At 40.4% G+C, this 27,429-nt stretch overlaps 2 protein-coding genes across 2 annotated transcripts in view; one reads left to right on the plus strand and one right to left on the minus strand.

Annotated features, from left to right (window-relative positions):
• Positions 1-568: 568 nt before the first annotated feature.
• Positions 569-8,108, minus strand: LOC115582298 (serine/threonine-protein phosphatase 6 catalytic subunit). Its single transcript, XM_030418208.1, has 7 exons — positions 7,784-8,108; positions 5,535-5,630; positions 5,350-5,415; positions 3,937-4,078; positions 3,745-3,824; positions 3,287-3,496; positions 569-1,440 (listed from the first exon to the last, which is right to left on the minus strand). The coding sequence occupies exons 1-7, from the start codon at positions 7,856-7,858 to the stop codon at positions 1,192-1,194; spliced, it is 918 nt and encodes a 305-aa protein (XP_030274068.1). The 5' UTR covers positions 7,859-8,108; the 3' UTR covers positions 569-1,191.
• A 1,295-nt stretch (positions 8,109-9,403) lies between these two features.
• The window catches only part of LOC115581624 (multiple epidermal growth factor-like domains protein 9), a 39,779-nt gene continuing 21,753 nt past the window's right edge, over positions 9,404-27,429 (plus strand). Inside the window, exons 1-2 of the mRNA XM_030416879.1 lie at positions 9,404-10,140; positions 15,515-15,719. Of these exons, the coding sequence (XP_030272739.1) occupies positions 9,582-10,140; positions 15,515-15,719 (764 nt within the window). The 5' untranslated portion in view covers positions 9,404-9,581. The remainder of the gene's footprint in view (positions 10,141-15,514; positions 15,720-27,429) is intronic.

Below are 27,429 nucleotides of genomic sequence, written 5' to 3' on the forward strand. Positions count from 1 at the left end.
ACTGCCCTTTTAAGATATTGTAACCTTTTTTCAAATAGGATCATTTTTGCTCTAATGAGGAATTATGTGTCTCATCTTTGCCTTGTGTTACACAAAAGTTATCCCTTAACCCTCTGGTCAGCCTAAATAACCCTTTGGCTCGGTCAAGAGCCCCTCTGAAGTTATCTTCAAGCAAGATTCACCTGAGCAAACCTCAAGAGCTCCTTAGCGAATACAGACTGCACACACCTTGAGGAATTTCAATGAACCCTTGAGGGCGGGTGACTTTAATCAAAATACAGATAGTGCTCAACGGGCACTCCTGTATGGTATGAAATGGTTACTTTGATAACAACAAGTTAGCTGTGGTCTACTTTAATCACTGTCTAATTGTACAGCCGTGCAAAATGAATGCAGATGTTTCTTCCTCAACAATCCCCGATAGTAACTATTTCAACAATCGAATTATCATCAATAGGCTGGTGTTGGAAGATGGTATTAATCACTAGAGATATAATGACTTACTGGTTCTTATTAAGCATGGTGTCCGTTCTGCCCCTTCACCAAGGAACTGATGTCCAAGTCTTCACAACTTTTAGATTTCTTTATTTAAAAACAGTATGGTGACCAAGAGAAAAAATAATAATTACAAGAGCTGATGCCAAATTACATATAATATTTCAGGGTACCACAGGCTTAACAATACTGATTTTTAATTTTTTTTGACGAACAGCATCGGTTTTTACACATGAAATCTCAGGTTTATATCATACAAGATAACATTATAACAATGAGTCTATAACTGCAGTGACATTTGTGCAGTGCTTTATCTTACATCCAGCTGTAATACATTACTATAACAGAACAAAATGAAATATTGTATATTACACTGCACCTGCAATTTGCCAAGCAGAGTGAATTTTTATTGTAAAGCAGAGATTTTTTAATATGAACATTTTCAATCCTTCCTCTAAACATTTCAACAGCACAGTGATACTGTTGAGACAGCTTCCTTCGCTTTAAGTGGAAGAATAATAGCCAGAGTGGGAATTACGATCGACAGTTGGCACCAAGAAATGCACTGTAAATTCTCTAAATGTACTATACAAAATGTATATGGGTTCACTGCTGATGCCACTGTAACAGTCAGTATCTGTGCACTGGACAAATGGCTGCATTGTTTTAATTTTATATATAGTTTTTCAGTTTTAATCACAGAAAATAAGGTGTTGTTGTTCGAGGTGGAATGACCCTTTCAGAGTCAGGCACAGCTCTGAAGAGCTTTGGCTCTCTTGTGTTAGCATCTTTGAAGACCATAATGGAAGCGATGTTGCCGCAGCGATAGCAGTAGTTAGGCGCCGACCACACGGTGACCAGCTTCTCATCAAACATGAACTTGTAGCCTTCATGGACAAGTTGATGTGCCCTGCAGATCAGCTTCAGGTTGTTGATGTGAACAAACTGCAGTTTTTTGGAGGATAGAGAGAAATAAAAGAGACATACAATATAAGGTAATATCAGCAAAGAAATGCTCTGTTCATGTCATGTTAATTGGAATTTGTTATATTAATTAAATGAAACTTTATTTGTAAATTCAAAGTCACCAACAAAAAACTGCAATTAATACTAACTTTACAGTAGCAATTATTATCTTGGCCTGCCACCATCACTTGATATGTGGTCATGTTTCAAGAGGTCATCTATGATTGTCAAGCTAAGGCTAGACACGTGTGCTCTGTATGGAGTGTAGGAAATATTCTTACATTCCACTAAAAGTAACCACAAAGAGCTTTTCTTAACTGCCATTACTACATGTGTGCACATGGGCATATTTTCTGTTTTGCATCTTGGCAGTCACAAACAGCAACTAAACTGTATGTAACTGAGCATATGTCTCAATGTGGTTGCTACTTCCTCAGACTGACCAGGGAGTCCATTATTTTCTCATGTGTCCCAAATTCTTATCAATGGACATTTAGCTCCTTAAAGAACTACCAGAATTTGCTGCAGAAAATTGTCAGAATCTTTTGAATGTTATATAGGAAAAGTACTGTGACAGTAATTCAGCATGCACAATACCAGGCCCCTAAAACTGAGGCAGCTAAACTGAATTCAGCCATCATTCAGTTTATTATTCATACCTGTGTGTTACCTACTGTGACATTTCTCCTGTGGGAAATGCCTACTAGTTGAGCTACTGCTGAACTAGTGATAAGCCTTGATGACTCGCCACTTCCTAGCGAGACAAAACAATTAGCCTAGTAAGACTGTCTTATGCAGTCTGAAGCCTCACCACACATATTATGTCAAATGAACATGGCTGGCCCAACAGACATCGGTAAGTTTCAAGTTCCGACTGATCATTTATTCAGTAATCAGAGCCATTAATCCAATGTTCTGTTTGGTGATTGACTGTGTATGTTGTCTAAGTGTGTGGGTATGGCTGACCGAGCTAGTCGGTTAGGTCAGATAAATTCCAATTCCTACAGTGTCAACTGCTGCAGCTAAGGGTTGTGATTTAGGATGCTTTTACATTTTGTGCATCATAAATCAATTCTGTGACCACCTTAGGCTGGCCTCCCATGAGCAATCCTTAGTTGTTTTTGTGTCCTCTTAGTTTGACTTTTAGGTCTTTACCTTCATCACCATTTTCTGTTGCTTATTCTCTCAGCAGGTAATGATGCTTTTATTCTATTAATAAGGATATGTCAAGAGGAAGATCACGCCTGAACCAAAACATGTTTATATGTACACAGAAATTAGAACCAACAGAAAGACTGCATCTTGAATTGGGAGGCCCTTCTCACCACCAGAGTACACACTGATGGGGTCTTTAAACAGACTGGGTTTGCCTCGATTGCAAGTAGTCGTCCCCTAAAGACACACTAATAACAACAGTGCCTAATAGTTTGTGTCAATGGATGGGCAGGGGGGACTGCCCCAGACCCACTGTCAAGAGGCTTGGCCTGCATGGGTTACTGTAGTCAGGGAGGCCGTGGCAAACCCACAGACTTTATAAAACACGAATGAAGTCTCTGTGTAGTGGTTCTGGCCGTCTCCATCTTGACTGTGCTTTCTTCACTAAAATTCTAGTTATTAGAGGTACTTTGACATAAAAATGTTGCCTCAAGCAGTGTGACAACATACTGTCTGTATGTCACCATCGCAAAATGATACAAAACAACACAGGTGTGTACACCTAGTGTCTTTGGCCCCCACAGTACATAAGTAAATCATTTTGAAAATCATGTAGGAGTTTACAACGAATGCACATGTGTACTCGATGCAATCACTTGTATGAACTTACCTCATTTGTGACCTTTGCACCAAAGAGCCAGCCTGCTCCTCTGGGGCTGATGGCCCAGGTGTCCACGTCCTCAGGATCTGACCACACCAGGTCACAAAATGCTCCCTTGTGGGGGATCTCCTGGTTCCGCTCAATGGTTCGAATTTGATCAAGAGTTTTTATGTCTGGGGAGAGGCCCCCGTGGACACAAAGGATCTGCTCGTCCATCAGCTGAAATAAAATAAATAAACAAATAAATATATAGAATAAAGGAGTTGGAACGGCATACATATATCATGATTCCGTTTGTCAGATAAACATGTGTGATCTAGTTTCACCGAGCATATAGACGGTATGTTACATAATACACAGTTGACAGTCAACAGTAACTTCTAAACGATAGTGTCTTAAAGGTCTTTGGTGCTTGTTCTGTGTTAATTCTAGGCTTAGTAGAACTAGAACTACAATTCAATACTTACAGCTGCAACTGTTAACATATCAAACACCTTGGTGCAGTAACGCCAGGCATTTGCATTTCCATACTTGGTCTGGCACTCATCTAAAGGACAGAAAAAATAAAAATAATTTGAGAAGGTGGAAGTCAGATTAGAAACATTGCGGTTTACAGCTGACCCAAAACTGATCTTCATCTTTCAAGATTCCAATCTCACCATAAAAACCATAAACTTGGGTGATTTGTCTGCTCTCGTGGTTTCCACGCAGAAGCGTGATGCGGTCGGGCCATTTGGCTTTCAGCACCAGCAGGTAGGTGAACGTCTCCAAACTGTAATACCCTCGGTCAACAAAATCTCCCTGCAGATGACAGAGGTTTATTAACAACACTGTGCCAAAACACCTGTGAAATAGAATATAGAATGCATTAAGGCACAGTCACGGTCAAAAGTTTACATCCACTTGTAAAAAACATGTTTTGACAGTTTTTAGGTCAAATGATCTCTACAGCTCTCATTTTTTCTGTGAGGACCATGTATTTAATGTGTGTTTAGGATCATTGTCCTGTTGGAACACCCAACTGCAACAAAGAGCCAATCTTCTGCTGATCTGATGATTTTAGATTTTCATGAAGAATCTGGGAATAACCCTCCTTCTTCATTATTCCATTTACTGTCTTCAAAGCAGCAGATCCACTGACAGCAAAACAGCCTCACAGCATAATACTACCGACTCCATGCTTGACAGTAGGTCTAGTGTTCTTGGGTTTAAGGCCTCATCTTCTCTCCTCTGAACATATTGATGCTCATTGTGGTCAAACAACTTTTTGTTTCATGTGACCACAGAGTTTTCCTCCAGAAGGTTTTTTCTTTGTCCATGTGATCAGCAGAAAACTGCCACGTCTGGAGCAAGGTTTTCTTTCTAACAGCCTCGTAGTCATGTTGATGAGCAGCTTCTAATTCTTTGCAGACTTGCTTTTTGGTCTTTTTTGTTGACTCTCTACCATCCTGATCAATTTTCTCTCGGCAGTGGGTGACAGTTTGTGTTTTCTTCCTGATCATGGCAGTGACACAACTGTGCCATGCATTTTATACTTTATACAGTTGTTTGTACAGTTGATCTTGGAACCTGTGACTGCTTTGAGATGGCTCCTGGCTTGTTTAAATCAATAACGAGCTCTTTCAGATCAATGCTGAGTTCTTCAGACTTTCTCATTGTAGTGTTTGTGGCTGAGTCTAGTGGCTGTATTAAACAAGCCCTATTAAAATGGAGTCACAAAAGTCACCAGCTGTTCAATCAGAATCAGTTAGAAGAAGTAGAGAGGCCATGCTACAGAGAACATTTGAATGACAGAACTTAATATTATCACCAAAATAGATTTTTCTATTACTGTATATATCAAATTTGAAGCAAACGTCATGAATGTTTCTGTGACAAAGTAGTTTGTGTTCCACTCATTCAATGACAGAAAAATGAGAGCTGTAGAAATCACTGGAACTGAAGACTGCCATGATATAAATTTGCGTATGTACATTTGTGACCATGATTGTAGATGCCTCTCAAGTTCAAACTGATATATGAGACATATGATCGATATAAGTATATAGATATATATGAGATAATATACAAACCATAAATATGTAGTTTGTGTCTGGAACCTGGCCACCAGTTCGGAAGAGTTCACAAAGATCATAAAACTAAGACACAAAGAGACAGGAATGGAATGTAAACATTTAATTTTATGTATACATACTCTGCAGTGTTAGGGTCAAAAAGTGTTTCTGTGGTCTTTCTGATATGAATCATTGATTTTTACCTGTCCATGTATGTCACCACATACAGTTACAGGAGTGGAAACGGGCTGAACATTGGACTCCTCCAGCAGCAGGTCACACACGTAGTCACATAACCTCTGTATAGATGAAAACATAACACACAGACATAAGCTGTATGGGTTCAGCCATCAGTTAGCACTTGTATCAATGCTTTTAAACTTTCATGTCAGAATTAGAGGTTTTAAGTGTTTTGCCCTAAAATTTCTTGTCTAAACATTTCCATTGACATCTGATCTAATGAGACTCTTTAAGGCGCTCTGTGGTTCTCTAGTCACTTACTGCTGTTCAATAACAATGAAACTCTGAGATGCCAGAATAATGTCTTGAAATGAAAACCTAATATTACAAAACATGTTGGATCATAATCATAATCAGAGGGAAACATAGCACCATTGCAGGGTAAATGCAGTGGTAGTTTAGGTAAAAATGTGACTAGCCCTGAGTAACATCCCAAACACTTAGAGCGAGGAAATGTATAAGACTAAAAGTGTTTCCAGGTAGCATTTATAGAATTTATTTATGGAATAGAATTTATAGAATTTACAAAAAAAAATAGGGGCGTCGATATAATGAGTAAATTTCAAGCAGCCTCCTGCTCTACTGCTGGGCTTTCATAGACAGAAACACAAACAGACACGACAGTCACAACAACTGGAAGATGTTTCTAGACTCCAATTCAATATTTATTTGCACTGTGGAAAGAAAAAATGAGCACCTGAATAGTTCTAAGACAAGCAAACTTAAAATTGATGGGCACAGGGTTAAAATATTAAGCCAGGACCTTCTTGTCTGTCTATAACCAACATCAAATTATATCTATAAAAAGAAGTATTGAAAATGGAAGTATTGTTGGCATCAACTGCTTGATCAGATTATGTGGTCATATGGGCACCAGAGCGCACAGATTTTGACCAACAGCCTGTCAATAAGCAATTACTAATTTAGCCGTGCTGCCCTTAGTATGCATTACTATTTTGAGTGTAATACTCCAAAAACAACGACACACACGTGTTCACAATCACAATTGGTGTACATTTCAGCATTCATTGAACCTTCAATTTTGTGGGACCAAAAGCAGTTTGACAGATTAATAGAAACTTTCTTAAGTCATCATAACTCTGACTGGCGAGTTAGATGAGTCTCACCAACTGCAAATACCTCAGATGTGTAAGTAATTCAACAGAATCAAGGAAATGACAATGAATATGGTGCCGCGCTGACTCCAATATTTGTACAAAAGATATAAAGGGCGGCAGAATATGGTTAAAACATTGCACCGCATGTATTCTGCCAGATATTAGGATTATTATATGATTCGCAATTACTGAGAATAATTCTTTTTGCGTCACAATTAAAATGTTCTCTTTCATTTTACTCTATTATTTAAATCATGATGATGTGACAAAACATTTTTTTTTTTACATCTAAAGAACCAGATCTTAGGCCAGGACATCTCTTCAGCACCACAGTACTTCTTTATAATATCGGGGTTCACCTTCATTGAAAAAACTGCAGCGTCTGCGATTTGGATATTGCACTTGGCCAGAGTATTATTCTGGTAATGCTTCAATTCACTGTGTAGCCCTACTAACATGCTATCATACTGTCTAATACCTAATGCTGAGGATAAAATGCTGCGCAAAACTATTCAAGATGTTATTGCCACGGCCTTCTGAGCTACTTCAATTAAGGTGATAAGGAATAACTACGACTTGAAATAATCAACGAGTCATTACAGGATGTCCCTGATGCTGCTGTCATTCAGGTAACTCATATCTGTGTCTCGGCGTGATTAAAAAAAAAACGCCTATAAGCTCTCTGGGACGACGTTAAGTGCACCAGATACGTCCTCAGTGCAGACTGGTGATGAACAATCAGCTGTCATTCACCATCATGACAGTCAGCATCATCAGGTCACTGTGAATATCGGCTCGTTTTAACGCCGGCAGATTCCAGCGTGCCAAAGCCTTTCACTCTCATTCCCACTTGAATAACATTTTATAACATAGTTGGATTTGTATCTATCTACTGTAGCTACGTTGAACAATTCCTTATAACGGAATTGACTTCCTGGTTAAGAGATGAAGTCAGCAGGTTAAACGTTACTAGCTAGCTGAAGCTAACGTTAGCTATTTACGTTGTTACAACATAAAACAGCAGCGAGCTAACGTTACCATTATCACATCATCACATAACCTGACCAAAACCATGTCTATGAAGTCGCATTTACCTTGAGGTCGTTTTCTGGAAGGTATTTACACTGCTTTGCAATCTCTGCATATTTATCCAAATCTAGAGGCGCCATTATATCTACTGGCTAGTTGTCGTGCGCAACTTCCTGCAACACTTGAGCGGAGTCGCACACCCGGTGTGTACCAGCCTCTACAGCCATCTATGGTCTGTTTTTACGAACAGCACTCAGTGACATTTTATCATTTCAACTTACTGAAAACCAAGCTACAACATCAAAAGAAAAAATACAGTGAAGATGCAAAGTATGTGCCTGTCTTTCTTCCGCAATGAGAACAATTATTGTTATTGTTTTCACCGGAAGTACTGACTGAGACGCTGTGCCTGACCTGACGCGTTTACGAACTGTACTACACCTTACATTCATAATAAACCTTTTACATTAACAAAAAAAAAAGATGCAGTTGGAAATTGCAACCCCCATGTACACTGATTATTAAACAACATCAATGTAAAACAAACAAACAAACAAAAACCCATGTGTACCTGTAAACCACAGTCACAGTAATATATCAAATAAATGTCACAAGGATGAATGGTCTATGTATATAGCTCAAACAGGAACAGATTTTACAAAGTGCGTCACAGTTTAGGATCGAATGGAAAGATCATTGGGGCATGATGGTGTGATGTAAATAAAAAGACTGATCAAATTCAGCAATTATAAATAATTTAAAGTTAGGTTTATATATGTGCCTATGAGTGGCATCTTAATGAATGCTGAGTAGAATGCAAAATATGAAATACAGTTTTAAATACATAAAATAAAAAGAAGTCGAGGCAAAAAGAACCCATACCAAACTTTTAGGCGAACGATTCCACAATGATGTCGTTACGCATACAGACCACCGGAGGAAAACAAACACACTGCACACACTCAGCCACTGCATGATTAAAATTACACGTTTTAAACTGGAAGGTTCGCATTTCGATCATGTTTTAGCCTACAGACGCCTGATGAAATTGTGTAATATGCAGAAACAGTCTAGTTCTCGTAGCTTAGGTAGTATCACTCCTTGTTGATACAATGTAATGCTGCGTCCTATAACCGAATAGATTGAATAGGCCTACATAAAAATACTTAAGAAGGAATTTCTTTCACATGTGGTTTATTGCTTTTTGCCTTGAGATGAACTGATGAACAAAATGAACTGTTTTTGTTTTTGTAAATACGTGATGAGGGTATGTTCACACAGATTCAGAAATGATAGTGTAAGCAGTTCATTAAGTCTGTCGCTTTGCATGTGTAAACGGTAAATTAGGTAATGATACTTTGACGTATTCCCACAGGAAGCCACCGTCGAGCATCTCATATGAAGACATGACATATGAAGGAGCATATCTGGGCTGTGAGGTGTACAAATATGAAAGTATCACACTATATAATCTTAGGCCCACTTTATAGGCACAATACGTCTGCAAAATAAGCTTCATACGTCTGTCAATTTATGAATGAAACCGTGTGTGTTTTGATAATGTTCTGTGGAGCGAGGACGTCTGATAATTTACAATATATTGTGTCTCCACAGGGCGTGAGCCACTGTCCAACCAGCGGAAGAACGAGCACCCACGGGCTTTCTTCCCATTGGCTCATAAGTACGTCAGTCTCGTGCGGCTCGTGGTAGGTTGCAGAGCGGCTGAAGTGTTGACTGTGGTTCATAGGGCAACAAACAGCAGCGTACACCGCCGGGAGACATCAATGGTGGCGTACGCGTCCATTCAGGGAAAGGTCTGAGAGAGACCATTACTGGGGCTTACATGGAGAGCTGAAAGTGAATATGAGGCTAACGTCCTTAATGATGTACATATCTGCGGCTCTGCTAGTTATTTTGTATGTATATATTGGATTTTCTGAAGCTGCACCTCGCATCAGCCCCTACGATGCGTCGCCTATCTCCAGGAAGCCCGACTCAGCCTCCGACACCTGGGAGACCATCCACACCGACATGCCTCGTACTTTACCCGAGAGCAGCTTCGCTCTCGGGCCTCTAACCGGACTCACACCGTCGCCTGCCATTGTTTCTGCTGGCCTGATCACTTCTGCTAGTCCTAATTCTGAAACAGAAACCACCTTTCAGCCTCCAACAACGGACCCGACCACCACCACCACTGCCGCCCCTGATACTGGAATAAAATCAGCTACGAACGAACAAATATCACCGCAGATTTCCAGATCAAGCGGCGCACGCAAACGATCCACCGATGCACAAACCTCACTTTTTGCTCCTGAGAAAATGCTGCAGACCATGGTGTCCATGGTTTCCCAGCGCACAGCGAACGATGCCTGGGCTGCAGATAATATTGGCACATCTGTTACCTCAATAGAGAATAGCCAAGGTAAGTGCCTCCGAATAAATAAGCTAGCAGGAACTGTGAACACATAACCGTTGCCGATTTCTTTAAGCTTTTCTAAATGGTGCCTTACAATCGAAAAAATATCACACTGTGGGGAATATTTTTGGTTGCGTTTTTTGTAGGTGTGTGTGTTTAAATTCCTGTTCAGAAAACGAGTGTGTAAAGATGAAGACACTCATGTCTGATACAGGGTGCTTGGAAGGAGCAGGGTGGTCGCACGGTGGTTTTGACGCAACGAGCGATCGAATAAATCAGCTTGCAACAATGGGCAGACCCCTCAGCCTGCACGGTGTACCCCTCCAAACCATCGGAACATGACCGAATCATAATCTCTGACAAACACTACTCATGCAAAAATAATCCAATGTGATTTAGCTGTGCAGTGTTAATTATACATAGAGGCCCTTTATTATAGAATCTGTGCCACATATTACACTGGGCTGGGAAAAGGGGGGCCATGGGGGGCTGCAAGGTTGATCCTGTCCTTGTTCAGTCAGTTTATCAAATCCGTCAGTGCACACAGCATATATAAAGACCCGCGATCCCTTTGTGTTAGAGCAGACATGTTTGATATTGACAGGAAATTACAAGAAGCTGCTCTGATAGCTGCTCTACCCCCTCTATTGTTGTGTGCATCGCATATGCAGAACAAGGCCGTCCAACCAAAATGGCCAGGCAGGCCAAGCCATGAATGAGCAATGACAGTGGAGCCCCTCCTCTCACACCTCTCACATCCCAGCATCCATGTGGATGTGTTGTTCTCCAGCCAGCACAGTGGCACAGGCTGAGGAGTCCTGCCCCACACGCTTCTATTGGAGAAGTCTGGTGAAGACGAAGGTGTGGGTTTTCAGAGCACCCATCACTGAGAGACCCCCCCCTTCTAATAGATGGATTATTAATTATTTCTATATTACATGTACTAGTGGCTGAATACATCCTCCCATTCAACAATCTGGATTATACAAATTAAAAATGGCTTCCAGGTTGGTTGCAGAATCTTTATTTTCCCCAGAAAATGCCACGTTTGAGCTGTTACTTCATGAAACCCTTAAGCCAGAACCTAAAATCCAAACAGTGGTTTTATTTAATATTCTGAATGATATTGACTCCTCACACTAGGGGTCCGGACCAGACACGCTTTCTACATTTATCCTTTGTTCTGGTTGTACTGCCTAACAGACAGCATTCATCTCAGTGACTGGAGGAGAATTCTTGCAAAAATTCCAAACACTGATTGTCTACAGTTACTCATTGTGAAGATCAGCAGCTTGTGTTTGTCTAATGTGATGCTGAATTTAATATGTTTGGGTTTTGGACTGTCTGTTGGATGAAATGAGCAAAATGAAGACAGAGGCATATTGTAATGGACGTTCTCACCATTTTCTGACATTTTATAGACCAAACAAGACAACAGAGTAGTCAATAATGAAAGCAGTCACTGAAGGTTTTGTGGTTGATGTCAGTTTTGCAGATTAATTGAACTAAATTGGTTATAGGCAGCTCTTAGGTAGCTGTTAATCAGTCTCTTCTGTTACTCATGTGGATCTGAGAATCAAAATGAAATCTGCTCCCTTGGGGGAGAATCATATGTGAAACCTTCACCTCTCCCGATTCAAAGTATGTTGAGGAGCCTCCGCACTCTTCATTGTTCTTGTGTAAAGGCCACTCACATGATGGATTCACGTCAACAAAGGCGTCACCTGAGGTAATGCCTCACCCAGTGTACATTCTTTGACACGTCAGAGAGAGGTGTGTTCTCACATAGTTCAGGCTATCCTGTCCCTGAAATATCTCTCAGTATTGTCGTCAAGCCACATCATGTTTTACGCTCAAACCAAAATGGAGAGTACAGCGTTGTTTCCATGCAGGGGCCCTGTAGCAGCACAGACAGGCGAGTGTGGAATTAGGGAACAGTGGTTTTGAGATATGACTTGTTCTGAACAGCCTGCTGCTGCCCGTGTCTGAATACCAGCCTTGCTGTCACACCACTTTACTGCAGTCAGACAGATAGAATAGAGGTGGACTCTGCCTCTGTTTCCCCCCTTCTCTCTCCACTACACACAAGTCCAGTCTAATCTACATCAAACCTGTTATGTGGCTTTACTGATCAGCCCGATCCCACACCTAGAGGAAGCCTGGTTTTAGACTGAACTGCAGTGTGTGTGTCTGTGTGTGTGTGTCTGTGTGTGTGTGTGTGAGAGAGAGGTGATTGCATTCACTGGATCTCAGGCATGATCGGTGCTGACAGTTCTTCAGTGGGCATCACTGTAGCAAATGCTCTGACAGTGTACTCCACTGGCTTGCATAACTGCAGGACTTTCTTAGTTACATAAAGGTCCAAGCAACAGCAAAAGAAGAGCATAATCTGAGTGGGACGCCAGGATAGGAACACATTCAAATTCAGCTTCCTCTTTGTTGAACTGAATCCAGCTGAGGCCTTCTGTGTAGTTTATCAGCATGTATTCCATGTATAAAAAATATCGTAGTTCACATCTCTTATCAGTCAGTTTTTGTTGTCTGACTGCTGAGCACTGAATGGAGACATACAGTCATGACTCGCCACACCTAACCTGAGATCAGATGAATAATAGATTGTCACTCTGTACTACAGGGTCATCCACATGTCTGTCACCACATCATCGGCTGTATTACTGAGCACCAGTTTGAACTGTACAAAATCCCTCATTGGCGACACAGCAGGACTCAGTTTGCCATGTTCACTGTCTTCAGTTGAAATGATTGTATACAAAACAGCATCTGGTGGAACAAATGCACCTGATGCCAGTGTGGTGTTTTAAAAAGCTTGAATCATGCTGAGACTGTGAATGGACAAGGCATCTTAAAGTGAATAGAGGAGCACTAGTGTTTAGGTATTGTCACACTAGCCCACCATCCAGTCAGATATCCTTCACTCAGCAAGGAGGTAATGTCACAGCTCCAGTGTGAGCAGTGTACAAATATTGAGCGTTGACTGTAACCAGTGTTCACGTCTCAATGGGACCAATGCTGCAGTTTGTAGTCTGGTACTGTGATATTGTACTTAAAGATTAAATATATAAGAGCTTGAACATTAATAAAGCAGACATGGTGGCCTGGTAAGAGATGGCCTCATATTACAGCTGATAATTACATTAAAATGTGCTTCTGAAAACTTTAGAGATTAGAAATAGGTTGTACAGAAACAGAATCTTGATTCTTATTTGCACTCCCTTTTTTGACAGTAGTGGCACTGAGGTTGGTCACCATATTGTTTAATGAGTTGAAAAGTTTGACAAACTTCAAAATGACAAACCACTTCTCAGTGCTTTCCATTTAGAAATTCACAGATGAAAGACAGTAGACATGCATGACATTAGTCTCAATGGACTGTTGAGCTAGTTTCATGAAAAGGAAACTATAAGTGTGACTGTGATGAGTATTCATCCAGAAATATGATGATACTTGATATGTCAAAGTGCCTTTTTATCTTTTATGTGAAGTTGGCAAATGCATCAGCACCATTCAGAGATGTATAGACACAGTTGTGATGAGGGCTACAACTGATCATTATATTCATTATTGATTAATCTCTGAAATGTTTTAATAGAGTAACTGTTCAGTCTATAAAATGTTAAAGCCGTGGCAATTTCCTTGAGTCATAACTCAAATTACTGTAATTTGATGTATAAGAATATTTAATGTAGAAAAGCTGCATATCTGGAAAGCTGATACCATCAAATAGTTGGCATTTCTGCTTTAGAAATGACAAATCATTTTTGTCAATCCAATTCTTTGTATGACTTAATGGACCAATTGTTTCTGCACTGCTTGAACCTTGAATTTAGCTAAATGAACTAAAGCTACTGCACAGCAGTGAGTCAGGAACAGGCTTTTTGAGGAAGAAGAAGAAGGAGGAAGAGGAGAAAAATGAAAACAGGAAAATCAGGAAGACAAATGAGAAATACAGTAGGGTCCGTCAGCAACACTGTCCAGACAAACATGATCATTTAACCTTAATCGACAATGCGAGATGCCTGAGGAGGTATAAGGTGTTCATTCTGCATCACCCAGCACCCAAACTTACAACCATAGACACCGACAGTAAGTCAGAACTAAGACGAACTACCTGCAAAGTGACAAAATAATATATCTATATTTTTGTTTGCTCCATAAGAAACAAACTGATTTGCAGTAACTAAAGTAACTAAATACATTTACTGAAGTACTGCATTTAGGTACAGTGTTGAGGTACTTGTACTTTACTTGAGTATTTCCATTTTCTGCTACTCTGTACTCTCACGCCGCTACATTTTGGAGGCAAGTACTGTACTTTTTGCCTTCATGAGAGTCAAAGTAGCACATTTTTTAATTAATTAATTTGATCAGCTGTCAGACTTTTACAGAAGAGAAATGCTGAACATTGGATCCAATAATCGGCAGGTTGATAATCAGTAAAGCCCTAGTGTACAGTGTCTATGCATGTAAATACACTATGTATAATACTTCTGATACTCAAGTGTCTTTAGTGTAGATTTAAGATTTTTTTCCTCAAGCTCTATTCTTATGGCTGACTTTCAACTTTACTAAGATAATATTTTATCACAATATGTCTACTAATCATTTACATGAGGATAGAATTCAAAATACTGTCAAAAGTTCAGTTGTACATGTTAATGAAATTTAGCACATCCATCATGACATCATTATTTAAAGAACATTGGGTATATATCTAGTAATTTAAGTAATTTGCAGTAGCTGTTTATAGTAAAACATTCAGATGCACTGTGGGATCATTATCGAAAAGAGAATTTGTGGAGGACAGTCTGAAGATGCAGTGAGGCAAGTTTGTCGTCAGTTGAGCAAAACATGTGGGACGGGATGGATTATTTACTTTCATAGTCCAACACAGTGTTGACTTCATTATTCCTGCCAGCTCAAAGCCTATTGGGCCTATATTTTGGTAAAAGCTGCAGGGTCATAGCACATATTTTGGATTAGTTTTTTTTTTTTTTTTAAGATTTGTTTTGAGGCATAGACACCTTTATTTGACAGTGGATAGATCAGCAAGGGGAGAGAGATGGGGGGGTGACATGCAGTACAGGTCCTCCGGTCGGATTCGAACCAGGGTCCACTGCGTTCATGGCATGCGCTCTAGCTACCTGCGCACCCTAGTTTTTCTTTTTGTAGATGGTTGGTGTAGCATCAACACCAGGACCATCAGCAGACCTGAGCTGCCTGGTATCTAGATATCACTCAATCAGTCACATGGTTTGTGTTGGTTAGAATTAGACTCCTGGCCCTGCTTGTACACTCCATTAATAATGATCCTTTTTCTTGTCTCCCCTTTTCACTGTAACATCCTCATCCATCCACCCAGAGGGCCTTTGTAACTGCAGCAGCAGTGGTGAGGGCATTTTGGATCCGGATGAGTGTGATGCGAGCACCGGTCAGTGTTCGTGTCTGTCAGGCTACGCTGGTCTGCAGTGTGAGGACTGCGAGGAGGGACACTTCACCAACGGCACAAGCGGCTGCCTGCCTTGTGCCTGCGACTCATTTGGTGCAGTGAACCACCTCTGTGACAGGTTAGGCTGCTTTCCCTGTTTTCTACACACGCACACGCACACACTGACGGTGTATGTTGTATGTAATCACACTGTAACTGAAAATCCCTGGTCAATTTCTGTGCTGTACTTAGGCCGGAAAATGTTTGTCTCAGCACAAAACAATTAAGGTAATTTGTATTTAGACAATAAGATGTTTACTAGTGAGCTATAGTGTGTGAGAGGTTAAAGCTGCAATAGTCAAAATCTTTCTGTTTACATTGAATTAAGTGACGACGGCTAAATGAACAAGTGAATGTCTTGTTGTTCCAGTAAAGAGACGGTACGCTACCTGCCTGACAGTCAATCACAATTTTATGCTAAGCTGTATTAGCTGTGGCTAGGATGCTCATCCTATATGCTATCCATACATATTTGCTAAGAAGTCCCATGATTAGATGCAGATAACAAAACTGTCTGGCAGTGGGGGATAGATTAAGAAACAGACATTCTTATGTTACATATTGGTAATGTTTAGGTATTACTTACGTAAAGGTGTCATATTAGATTGAGCCATGTTTAAGTGTATTGTGCAGGTGGTTAAATCAACAGTTCACCCAAAAATGAAAATTCAGTCATTATCTGGTCACCCCCATGCTGAGGAACATCGATTGACGTTTTGTAGTCCACATAACATTTCTTGAGCTTCACAACAAAACAGCATTGCAGCATTCTTCTAATCGGCTGAAGTAGTTGGAACTTGTTTGAAAGCTTAAATAAGAAAAGACCCCAAATTCAAATTCACACCCTTGATTTGCAGTTGAGCTCATGGATCCATTTTGAACATAGCAGCTGCAGTGAAGCTTTCGGCTTAAAAAAGGTGTAAATGAATTATTTTAACTGTTTTTTAACTGTATTTTTTAAGGTAATCAAGCTGACTACATTGCTGTGTTTTGTTATCTCCGTTTTTGGTATATGAGTGTTTGACTGGACCCAAGACATGGTTCCACTTGGATTTGATTTGCATAAAAAGCACGTGATGGTTAATATTTTTTTGGACAAACGCTATCCATAGTTGCCTTGCAAGCACACAAATGCAACAAATGCAAAGACTGACTGTTCACCTAGCCTTCATGATTACTTGAGAACCAGTGGGTTATCCACAGAGTGACTGCAGAATGTGAGCTACAGCCCACCACAACATTCTGCAGAGTGTTGGAGAAACAAGACAGCTTATTGTGCATCTGCCATCTACACTTGGAACCAAATCCTGTTTATCAGAAAGTTGAGAATAATATTGAGCATTAGTGAATATTTTCATGTATCTCTCATATGTACCCTGGTTGTATGCATATATGTACAACACCAAAGCCAGATATGGCCTCTGGAAGATGTGTGATGTGTCTGCAATGTGGCTTCAGCTTTTTAAGGAGTACTATCTTTAGCAGCAAATGTGCCTTGGCCCGCGAAGCCCAAACACACTGTCTGCTGTGAATTAGTGTTTGTTATCTCATAAGGACTGAGACAAGATGTTCTGGTTCTCAGCTTTGCTCAGATGTTATTCTCATCCTAACGCCACAGCCCTGCAGAATCATTATTCTGGTCAGTGAGTTAGGCTATCATCCTGCAGGCATCCCTGAAGGCAGCAGAATATTAAGATCCTGCTTGGTCCTTATTTTCACAGCCAGAAAACACAAGGCAGGCCTTAGATGCAGCTTCTCCACCAGTTACAGGAACTGTGACTTGGACAAGAGTGTGTGGGTTAGGAACGTGGTAAAAATAGCAACTGCACTTTCTGCCTCTAACCATGAAAAGGAATGCTGCTGCTTTACAAAAGCTTGACTCAGTGTCCACAGTGTTGGGAAGATTTGTGTTGTCATGCTCGGAAAAATACCTCAAAGGCCACGTGAGTCAAATCCTAATAGGTAAAGTCCTCAGCTGGAAATGCAGGTGGTTTTTCTTATGTTTATGACGCCTAGAATGCTGTGTCTTGAGCTCAATGGGATTTGGGTGAAGGTGCAGGCAACAGAATTATTTCAGGGCTTCAAGCTTTCACACACTAACACACCTAATACAGTCCTTCTCAGACAGTCTGAGCCAAGCCTGGTCACTGCTAACCCTGTTAGCCTAGCCCAGCTCCCCTCAGGGGCTTATAACTGTGTATTACACAGATTAGCCAGCTTTTGTACCCCCCAGTCTGCTACTTAAGGTATTTCTCCCATTAAGTAATGAGCAGTCCAGTCAAGACAGAGCCAGTCAGTGCTTTAGTTGGGTCAGTTGCCACAGGGACACTGCAATGCCTTTAGCTTTGATTTGCGCACGCAGTCGCTGTGACATTTTTTTTTAAGCTTGTGCAATGTCACAACATTTATTTCCATGTTGCATTCATTTTTTTGCTTGTATTGATGATGGGAGAGGTGCACAAAGTCTTCTCCAGCACATCCCAAAGAGCTATGGAGTAAAGGTCTGGACTGTGTGGTGGCCAATCCATGTGTGAAAATGATGTCTCATGCTCTCTGAACCACTCTTTCACAATTTCAGCCTGATGAATCCTGTTATAGGCCTGCGCAATCAGGGAAGAAAAAATCCATTGATTGAAAAACCTGGAGTCTTATTTATAAAACATTGTGCAGGATCCATACTAAAAGTGTACGAGCGCCCAAAAGCCGTAAATGGCGTACACCCACAATGCGCAATTTCCTTTTATAAATCCCAAACCAACCTGGAAATGTGCTCACATGGATCCACCTCATAAACCGGCTTCTCTACACCAACATTCAACCATAAATAGTCAATGCAAAGGGCCTCATGAATGTTAATGCCTGGAAATAAGCTGCTGATTGATGGTTCTCGACAGTAAATCATGACCACCACAAGAGCAAAACGAAGAAAATACTTATTTCTGGCACAGAAAACGAGGTGTTGGTTGGTGAGGTGGAGTTTACAAAGCACATATTGTATACGTTCATTCTTGTTGTCCTTAAGTAGTGCGAGGACAGTGACAGTCCATGCAGCATTATGCACAAGTGGCACCGCAGTATTTCTATGTTAACAGCGATCAGACTGACTGTTCCACCTGACAAAGTATTCCAGACGATCAGTGTTATCCCCCACCCGAGGATATCATTTGAAAGTGAAAGTCTGATACCTGAACGCAATTTATTTATTTAATGAAGTTTAGCCTTTTCCTTGTATTAGCCTCACTGATAAGTGGTTTTGTTAAGGCTCCACAGCTGTGTAGTCCCAATCCCTTGAGTCCTCTTCACATTGTGTGGAAATGCTCTTACTTTCAATTAGGGATGCACTGATACAGATACTGGCATCGAGTATTGAGCCAATACTGCGCTCATATACTTGTACTCGCAACAATTCACCAATGCCACACACCGATACCACTTTATTGCATTAGGCCACTGCAGAGACATCTTGGTACCTTGAGAAATTAAAAACAGCAGGTTTTATGGTCTTCATCCTGCCAGAAAGATGCACTCTTGATGCAACTCTAATATCTGTGCATTGGATACAAGGCTGGACCTAGCCCCAGTTAGCCTAGCATGAAGATTGGGAACAGAATAGAACAAATCTGGCCTGGCTCCATCCAGAGGTTACAAAATGCTAACTAACTGACACGTAGTATCTCGATTGTTGCCATCCATCCAAAAAAACAAGATGAAAACTTTACCAATATCACGTAGGTGGGTACAACACAGTGATATAGATCTTCTCATCCAATTCTCTGCAACAAAGTAATTCCCAAATTATGAAACTATTTCTTTAATCTGATGCATAACCGCCTCCACTCCTTTGGGAAAACATTCCACCAACTTTTTGGAACCTGTCTGCAGGGATTTGCTTGCTATTAGCCACAAGAGTATTAGTGAGATCTAACATGAATGCCAGGAAATGAGGTTTGGCTCTCTGTAGGTTTTCAGGCTCATCCCAATAGTGCTGGAAGGGGTTGAGGTCAGGTCCAAACCAAACAGAGAAGAGCTGCTTTGTGCACATGAGCATTTTAAGGGAAACAGGAAAGGGGTGTGCACAAACTGCTACCACAAAGTTTACAAGACATGTTGTAGCATTAGCTTCCCCTTCATTGGACTTAACCGTAGATCAAAAATACACAGGGCTGTATGATACCTGCCAGTTAGGAGTTAGGAGCCAGGGCAGGACTAATAACCTTCAACAGTCTTTAGTGTTAATTTGTTCTTGACTTGCAGTTTCCTAATGTCATAGGCTAAGTGGAAGACCCTCTAATTTATGCTTAGAGAAGAGCTGACTTAACCTGTGTGCCTTCATGATGTCAGGAGTGTTGACAGACATGGTTTTTTACCTCCGGATACCCGAGAGCAGACTGACATGAGAGGAAGGCTGGAGAGTTGTTTTTTATTCCTTCAACACAAACAACCAACAAGCTGTTATGGTGTATTTGCTGTAATGAAGCCTGCCCACAGTTTGTCTGAGGCAGCATTACGTAACTGCAGTATAATATATAGCTCAAAGCCAGACAGAGCTCTCTCCTAAAAGACTGTGAAAACCTGAGGTGTGGATTTGTGCATGTCTTTGGTTATGACATGATTCTGACTCTGCTACATACACATACTGAAGACTATTAAGAATAACCCTTGCATTGTTGAGTCACCGTCGTGTATTTGTGCATTTGTCTGAATAGTTTGCTAAATATAGATAACATGACATCACACAGAGATATTTCCAGCAGCGAGGACTGACTGTGATAGAATACTTATTTTCAGCTATCTAAAGCATCAACATAAGCATCAGAATTCTGCATCCGGAACTTTGAAGCAAAGAGCAAAACCTTCTCTGGAGAGCAAATGGTTTGCATGGTCATGCAGCAGTGCCCTACAAGTAGAAAAGCCCTGTGGAATATCAGTTTGTTCTCGTAGAACCTCAAAAAGGTAAAACGTATAGAATACACACGACGCGTTTATTGTTAGTAAAGCTCACTCAATGTCTGGATCCGTCTTGATTCACTGCTTTATGCTTATTTGTGTGATCATCCAAGCACAGAATGTATTTAATGTCAAGAAGAATAAGTAAATATGTTTAATCAAAATTCTGTGCAGTAGCCTGTCTTTAAAATGTACTGGACAAACCTTGTACTCTGCCCTCACTCATGACGCTAGTTATTTGCGGTGTTTGAATATGAGGTTGAGGCTGCTTAAAGCCCTCTTTGCTCTTTAACAGCACAGATCTCAGTGGGTACATGACATGGGGAAAGAGCCATTGAACAGTACAATCCCACCAAGTTTGCTTTAGGACTTCAGGTTATTGATTAGCTCACCTTGCGCAGGCATTATTGATAATGGCATGAGCTACACTTACTGGCTCAATGGTGGAATTTCCTCTTTAGCTAACAGTGGTGTACTGTCTCTGTGTATGTGCCTGAACTAGTGATCTGCCATACATGGAAAACAAACTGTACATCAGGCAAAGGGAAGTGTGCTGTTACTATAGACTTTGATATACAGCCTTGTCTCTATGACTAATGTTAAAGTAATTCACATCAACACTCTTGACATTGGAGTAAATGACCATGAAGTTCTGTGCTTCTTTATATTTTAGTTGGGTGTGGCAGATGTGGGTCATGGTTTAGGAAATTATTGATGATGAGTGCATGGTACAGTAATAAGAGTCTAACACAGAACAGATAGAGCCTCAGGAAATTCTAGAAAAGAGCTAGTTGTACAAAATGTTGTCTGCCCATGCTGGAAATCAAAAGTTATTATAGTTGTTCTATGCAGCCACGGACAACTGCATGTAAAGCATAAAAGGTGACAGGAATAACAGATGAACAATGCTTTGAAGAAAAGTTCAAATCAATGCTAGCAGCTTTGCAGGGCTGTACATTGGCACAGAAATGCTATGAGCTATGCCAATCTTAGCATGCTAACATGCTAAAAAAAACCATGTTGGTGTCTATGGTAATGTTTTCATTATGTTCACCAGGGTGTTTTAGTGTGGAAGCATGCAAAGAATTGCTATTTAGTACTAAACATGAAATACAGCTGAGGCTGATGGGAATGTTAAAGGACCAACAAAGTAACAAATATCACTTTCATACTAAGCGCAACATGAATGTGTGGACCATATTTAATGGCAAGCTATCCACTAGTGTTGTAGCAAAATGTATACAACATGTATATGTTGAAGCCAAAACTCTGAGAAGAATCGACACAGACACAGGGTTGCAAAAAGTGGGTTCCGTTTATTGCTGGGCTGACCAAGCCTTTATACCTCAGTTGTTTACTCAGTTTCTTAGTGATGATCTGGACCACTACCAAAATGTCAAGATGTTCTTTGGCTCATTGTTCTCTATCTTTCCTAAAAATCATGTGACTTCCAGTAATCGTTCCAAAATTTGTGTGCATGTGTGCGTGTTTTACTCATAAATGTATGTGTGTGTGCTGTTCTGGCAAGTCTATTCGGTTATGTGTGTGTGTATGAGGTTATCAGTATTTCTCAATCCCTGTTTGTCTCAGACTCCAGAACAGAATAACACATTCATATTTAAAGGTCAATACCGGTCACTTAGTCAGGCCAGCTTTCTCAATATATTCCCCCCTCTGTGGGTTTACAAATCCCACACAAAACTTTAACAATGTGTGTGAGGGCGAAAAAAAAACCTTAAAAACTTAATGTAAGGATTGAAAAATTCCCCCACGGTCCCCAGATTCGCTTTTACTTGAAATGATCTGGACGACCACTTCAGGCTCACATTGTTTACATGAGTTAATCGTACATTGGTTATACATATTGCATATACATATTTTCTTTGCTACAAATGTTATGTAAGCATGGCCAAACATTACCGTTAGCTTTTGCCTAAGGTGTGCAGTTATGCGTAACTTGCGTGACTTATAAAATGGAATAATACAATTCAAAATGTAATATTAAAACTTAAATGACAGATATGTTATAAAAACAACATTTATTCGAAAACAGTTTCATAAATTCGACAATTATTTAGTCAACATGGCACAGTTGATTCAGTATATGGCTTGTGCACATCACACCCTTGCTTATAGCAGGTTGTAAAACAGAATATGGTCCATTATATTGTCACAAAAAAAAAAAATCTATTATAATTTGTTGATTAAACTTCAGAATATGCATAATACATTTTTGCTTATATTGCTTCCGTCCTTTTATACTTTCTGCTTGGTCCATTCGATGGCAACTACTACAATGTCTTCGTCATAGGTGTCCAGAGGTCACAGCAAAGGCACACGTTGAAATCCTTTATTTCGCGCGCAGGTGGTCGAGTGGTTAGAGCGCATGCCATAAACGCAGCAGACCTCGGTTCGATTCCGGCCGGAGGTCCTTTGCTTTGTAAGTACATTTCTCAGAATAGGTATGATCCAACAAACCAGAAGACTATCATGACTGTTGTTCCTATTTTAGCAAACTCTTCACCCCACTGCCCAAATTTTGAAGCGAACCAATCCCATGATTCTCCACTCCCTCCTGCATTTTCTGTCATAGAAAAATTTCCAGTTAATAAGTACACAAGACCTAACCATTAACACCAGTGTGTCCCGGGTCAGCTTTCTTAAAAAATGGGTAATTCACATCATGTGCAGTCGCACATCATTGAATAAATATTGCCAAACTTATCTTCTTCCTTGATAACACTGAAACTAAAGAAATTCTTTCAGGGTTAGCAGTTCTTTGAAGCCAAGTGACATCTGTAATTGCATTCTTAGTCAATGTTCTTAGCAACCCTAACAAGTGTGGCATTCTGCCTGCAGTCGTTCTACAAATCATGTGATGTCAAATGGACACGCACTGTTTCCCGATTTGTTTGGTCAGGTTATACCAATATTTGACAAATGAACTGTACTGACCATTTGTATCTGTCATAACAGTTGTATCATTGCTGTATTTGGGTCAGCTCCTGTGGGCATTGTCTGTAACTGTCTTTGTACAATACTGCATGGAAGGCGCCAGAGACTGTAATGAAATATTGATTGTGGGTGCAGATGTTTCCGCCTCTGCATCATGTGTCACTGTGCAGTAGATTCATCATTGCTCTAAATGTATCTTTACTCTGCATTGATTGCAGTATCTTTTTTATGTTATTTGATTTCAGTTTCTCATAATATGAATAGTTGATTTAAATGTTTCCTTGTAGTGTAATTCATTTGATCCAGGAAGCAGTACTACTGGTATATAGATGCTTAACATTCAGGTTGGTTGGAGAAAATGTGCGCTGAAAAAAGCCTGAATTCATCATTTTGTTATTACTATTTCTCTCTAAAAAGTCTGTAAAATGATTTCAAAGATAGAAAGTATGACCTACTATGCAGGTTCCCGCAACAAAGCTGCAGTTTTAAACCTGAATGTAAGGCAATAACACCCATTTTTATGCAAGAATTTGACTGGACATGTGTTTCTGCCTCATCAAGTGGAAGCTGTGAGCCTATTCGCAACACCCTGTTGTCATCAGAAAATGGCAGTGGACTGCAGGACTGCAGAGGGTGAGCCCCACACTCAGAAGACCTGCAGTCAGTGATTGACTGCACTGCCTCATCCGTGGCTGGGTGTTCTGTAGGGATACACAGATGTACACGGCTGACACTGCCCTTTAATTAAATGCCTATTAATTATTCATTTATGTGATTGTTCAGTAATGCTTTTGTAAAATTATTCATTTAGATGTTGAGACTTTTACTACTACTGAACATGTGGCATGTTCAGTAGTAGTAAAATTTAAGTAAAAGTAGTAAAATGTTATTTGCAGTTTTTAGTGGAATGCTTCAGTGTCCCATGAGCTCTTTATGGAAACACAAACATTTCTCTAACCCTGCTAAACGCACTGTATTGGTATTACACTCTACAAATCCATTATGTAATCATAATAAACAAGCCAGGAAACAAAGTTACAGATCTCCCCTTTGATTACATAACTTGGTTGTTAGCCTTTTGTCTGTAAACTGGCTTAGTTACTGTCTGGACCTGTTCATGCTTGTGTTATGGAGCCTGGTGTGAGCCAGGAACCATAGACAAGAGATCACAAGTTCTTTTGCTCTGTTGATTAACACACCCTTTCAGGATTTGGCTGCACACCCAGCAATGCGACTGAACCTGCTAAGTGTGGCTCTCTGTTTATTTTTGCCAGCCGTTAAACTGTTAATTAACCTGGTGATCCCTCCCTGTTGCAGAGAGGATGTTTGTGACTGTCTGCTCTCATCGGACACAAGTCACAGTTGATGGCCACCATTTCAGCGGCAGGCGCAGAATGGGGTTAAGCTTTGTTGCCCATGTAATACTGACCTACTTAACATGTAGATCTGAACAGCACAGTGCAGTGAAATCACACCAAAACAATAACAACCCCCTCCGCGTGGCCAAGAGAGCGCACATTAACACCAGGATTACTGATCAGTAAGGGAGGAGGCTTCAGCATATCACAAGCCTCACCTCCATACATCCCAGATAATAATCCTGTCTTCGAGTCACCCCATGATTTGGGCAACAGTGGGCCTACTGGGTTTGCAGGCTTGATATTAATGACACGTTTCTCTAATAAGCCACAGTCTTATTTCTGAGCTTTTCACTGTTGAAGATGAAGGCTTATATCAGCAGACACAGATGACAGATTGTGTTGCATTACCACAGGTCAGTGTCAGACTACCAGCCTTACTGTTTGACTGACTGCCAGAGCAGAGACATGCCAGTGTGGTGCATTAAAGGACTGTCCTTGAGTCATGTATTAGGTGTTTGCTAATCTCCTGCTTTGCCTAGCTGATTAAGACCAGATGGGTTGTCAGGTAAATGATGAAATACCCTCGTGTCGACAAGCTCCGATGTTAAAAGTTAATTAATGTGCAGTTTGAATGTTTGGGTGTATTTGTTATAATGTTGTTGTTAATGTTGTTCTCTGCTGAGCTCCTCCACAAACACGTAAAAAAGTCAGCAGAGCAGATATGCTGCGATGGAGACAGTGACGTGCAACAGCTGATGATTACTGAAGTTTGCTCAAGTTGCCAAAAACAATACTTGTTGTAGCATGTAATTAAATCGAGTATTTAGCGGCATGTAGCTGTGTGGTTCTAGATTGAATCACTCCCTTGCTCACACCTCCCTCTAAAACAGACGTTAGCGAAGCTCCAGAAGCAACGGTGTCCCTCATGGACAAGAAACTTGTAAATATGAACTCATTCACAACAGCATTGAGTATTTCTACTAACTCAAGTGATGAGGTGAAGATGTATTTAGTTATTTAGTCAATAAAACTATAGGTTAAAACTCAAGAAATAATAATGAGTATCATACAATAATAGGATGGTGCACTGTGAAAAATCTTCCCAGAATGTATTAACTGGGTGGTGAGTAGACTCCTCCTCAGTTTATCTGGCACACTAAGTCATTACTTTGACTGTCTTTGGCACACTTGCAATTAGCTGTCACTCCATGTCTTGTCTCACTGCAACAGACAAGGATTACATCTAAATAAATCTTGCTAAGAGGAATGTTACCACCAAATCTCCGAGAAGCACAAACTGAGGCTATGGTGTGCTAATATTTATTTCAGCTGTACGTGGCAGCATTTATTTTCTAATGACTAAACTAATGTTCTACTGATTAACTTAGTACATTGTCTGGTTTTGTACCATTAGCAGTGGGGGAAAATATGTATTACGATCTTAATGTTGCTTAGCTGTCCAGCAGAAAGCTGGACCTGTCAGCGTCAGTCTGCAAACATTTCTCTGGCATCAGAGATTCCCATCTAGAAAACTGTTTATTCTTGATTAATGCCGTCGCTTGTCCCAATCTCGTTTAGCGGAGTTTCCATTTCTTCAACAACAATTCAAGCTTCTGTGATTTTCTTGTACAAAATGATCATCCATCCTTTATCAGATTGTGATTTCAAACTTCCCACAATACAAATTGTTTGCAGGAAACGGCAGCCAAAAATGCCAAAGGCCCTCAATAGGTCCAGGTTTGTCCATTCTGGGCCACTGTAGAAAAATGGTGGTGCAACATGGCAACCTGCAAGGACATGGACCCGCTCCTTGGGTAGATATAAGTGGCTCACTATGTTATAATCAAGTAATGAAAACACAACGACTCTTATTTTCAGTTGATTATACACGAGATAAAAGACACTTATTACTTATACTTATTAAATTACATGTCTGCCAAGTCTGTGCTGCTAGATGCCACTATATGTTACACACTGTGCAATATGTAAGAATTTTGGCACTAAAATGATCAACTGTATTTGAAGAAATAAGTGTTATGACATAGCCTATGTAAAAGCCATCTATGTATTTTGTTGCAGAGGTATCCGCCGGATAGCAAAAGGCCCGCATGCTAAGATGACCGGATACTACCCAGTCATCTTAGCATGCTACTTTGCTAACCTTGATTTATCCTGTCACATAATACGACTCCTAACTCCCAGTCCAGACTGTAACTGCATGGCTAACTGAACCGACTGGGTACGGTAGCTACATTAGCAGTTAGCGGTCACGCCGGTGATATGCTGCCTTCTATTTGATTAGAGTGTGAATGAGGTGGCTAATTCTTTTGTGTGGAACCTTTTAGTGCAATAAAGCCGTACCGGGACTTAAACAATACACCTGTTGAAAAAGCATAAATATGTAAACATGTAGAAAGCTTTTAATTTTTTAACCTGCTCTGTCTGCAGCCTCTCACTGCTTTAAATCAGCACAGTGAGCTAGTTTATTTGAAAAGTTGAAAATGTAAACCAAACCTGTCTGTATGT

The sequence above is a fragment of the Sparus aurata genome, chromosome 5 (genome assembly GCF_900880675.1).
Source record: "Sparus aurata chromosome 5, fSpaAur1.1, whole genome shotgun sequence".
Classification (NCBI taxonomy): domain Eukaryota; kingdom Metazoa; phylum Chordata; class Actinopteri; order Spariformes; family Sparidae; genus Sparus; species Sparus aurata.

What these genes read in the sequence shown, in the direction of transcription:
- LOC115582298 (XM_030418208.1), bottom strand. Translation starts at nt 7,858, where the DNA reads ATGGCGCCTCTAGATTTGGATAAATATGCAGAGATTGCAAAGCAGTGT. An exon ending in TTCCAGAAAACGACCTCAAG is followed by an intron (nt 5,631 to 7,783) that starts GTAAATGCGACT and finishes TCATCTATACAG; the next exon opens with AGGTTATGTGACTACGTGTG. An exon ending in ATATGTTAACAGTTGCAGCT is followed by an intron (nt 3,497 to 3,744) that starts GTAAGTATTGAA and finishes ATTTTATTTCAG; the next exon opens with CTGATGGACGAGCAGATCCT.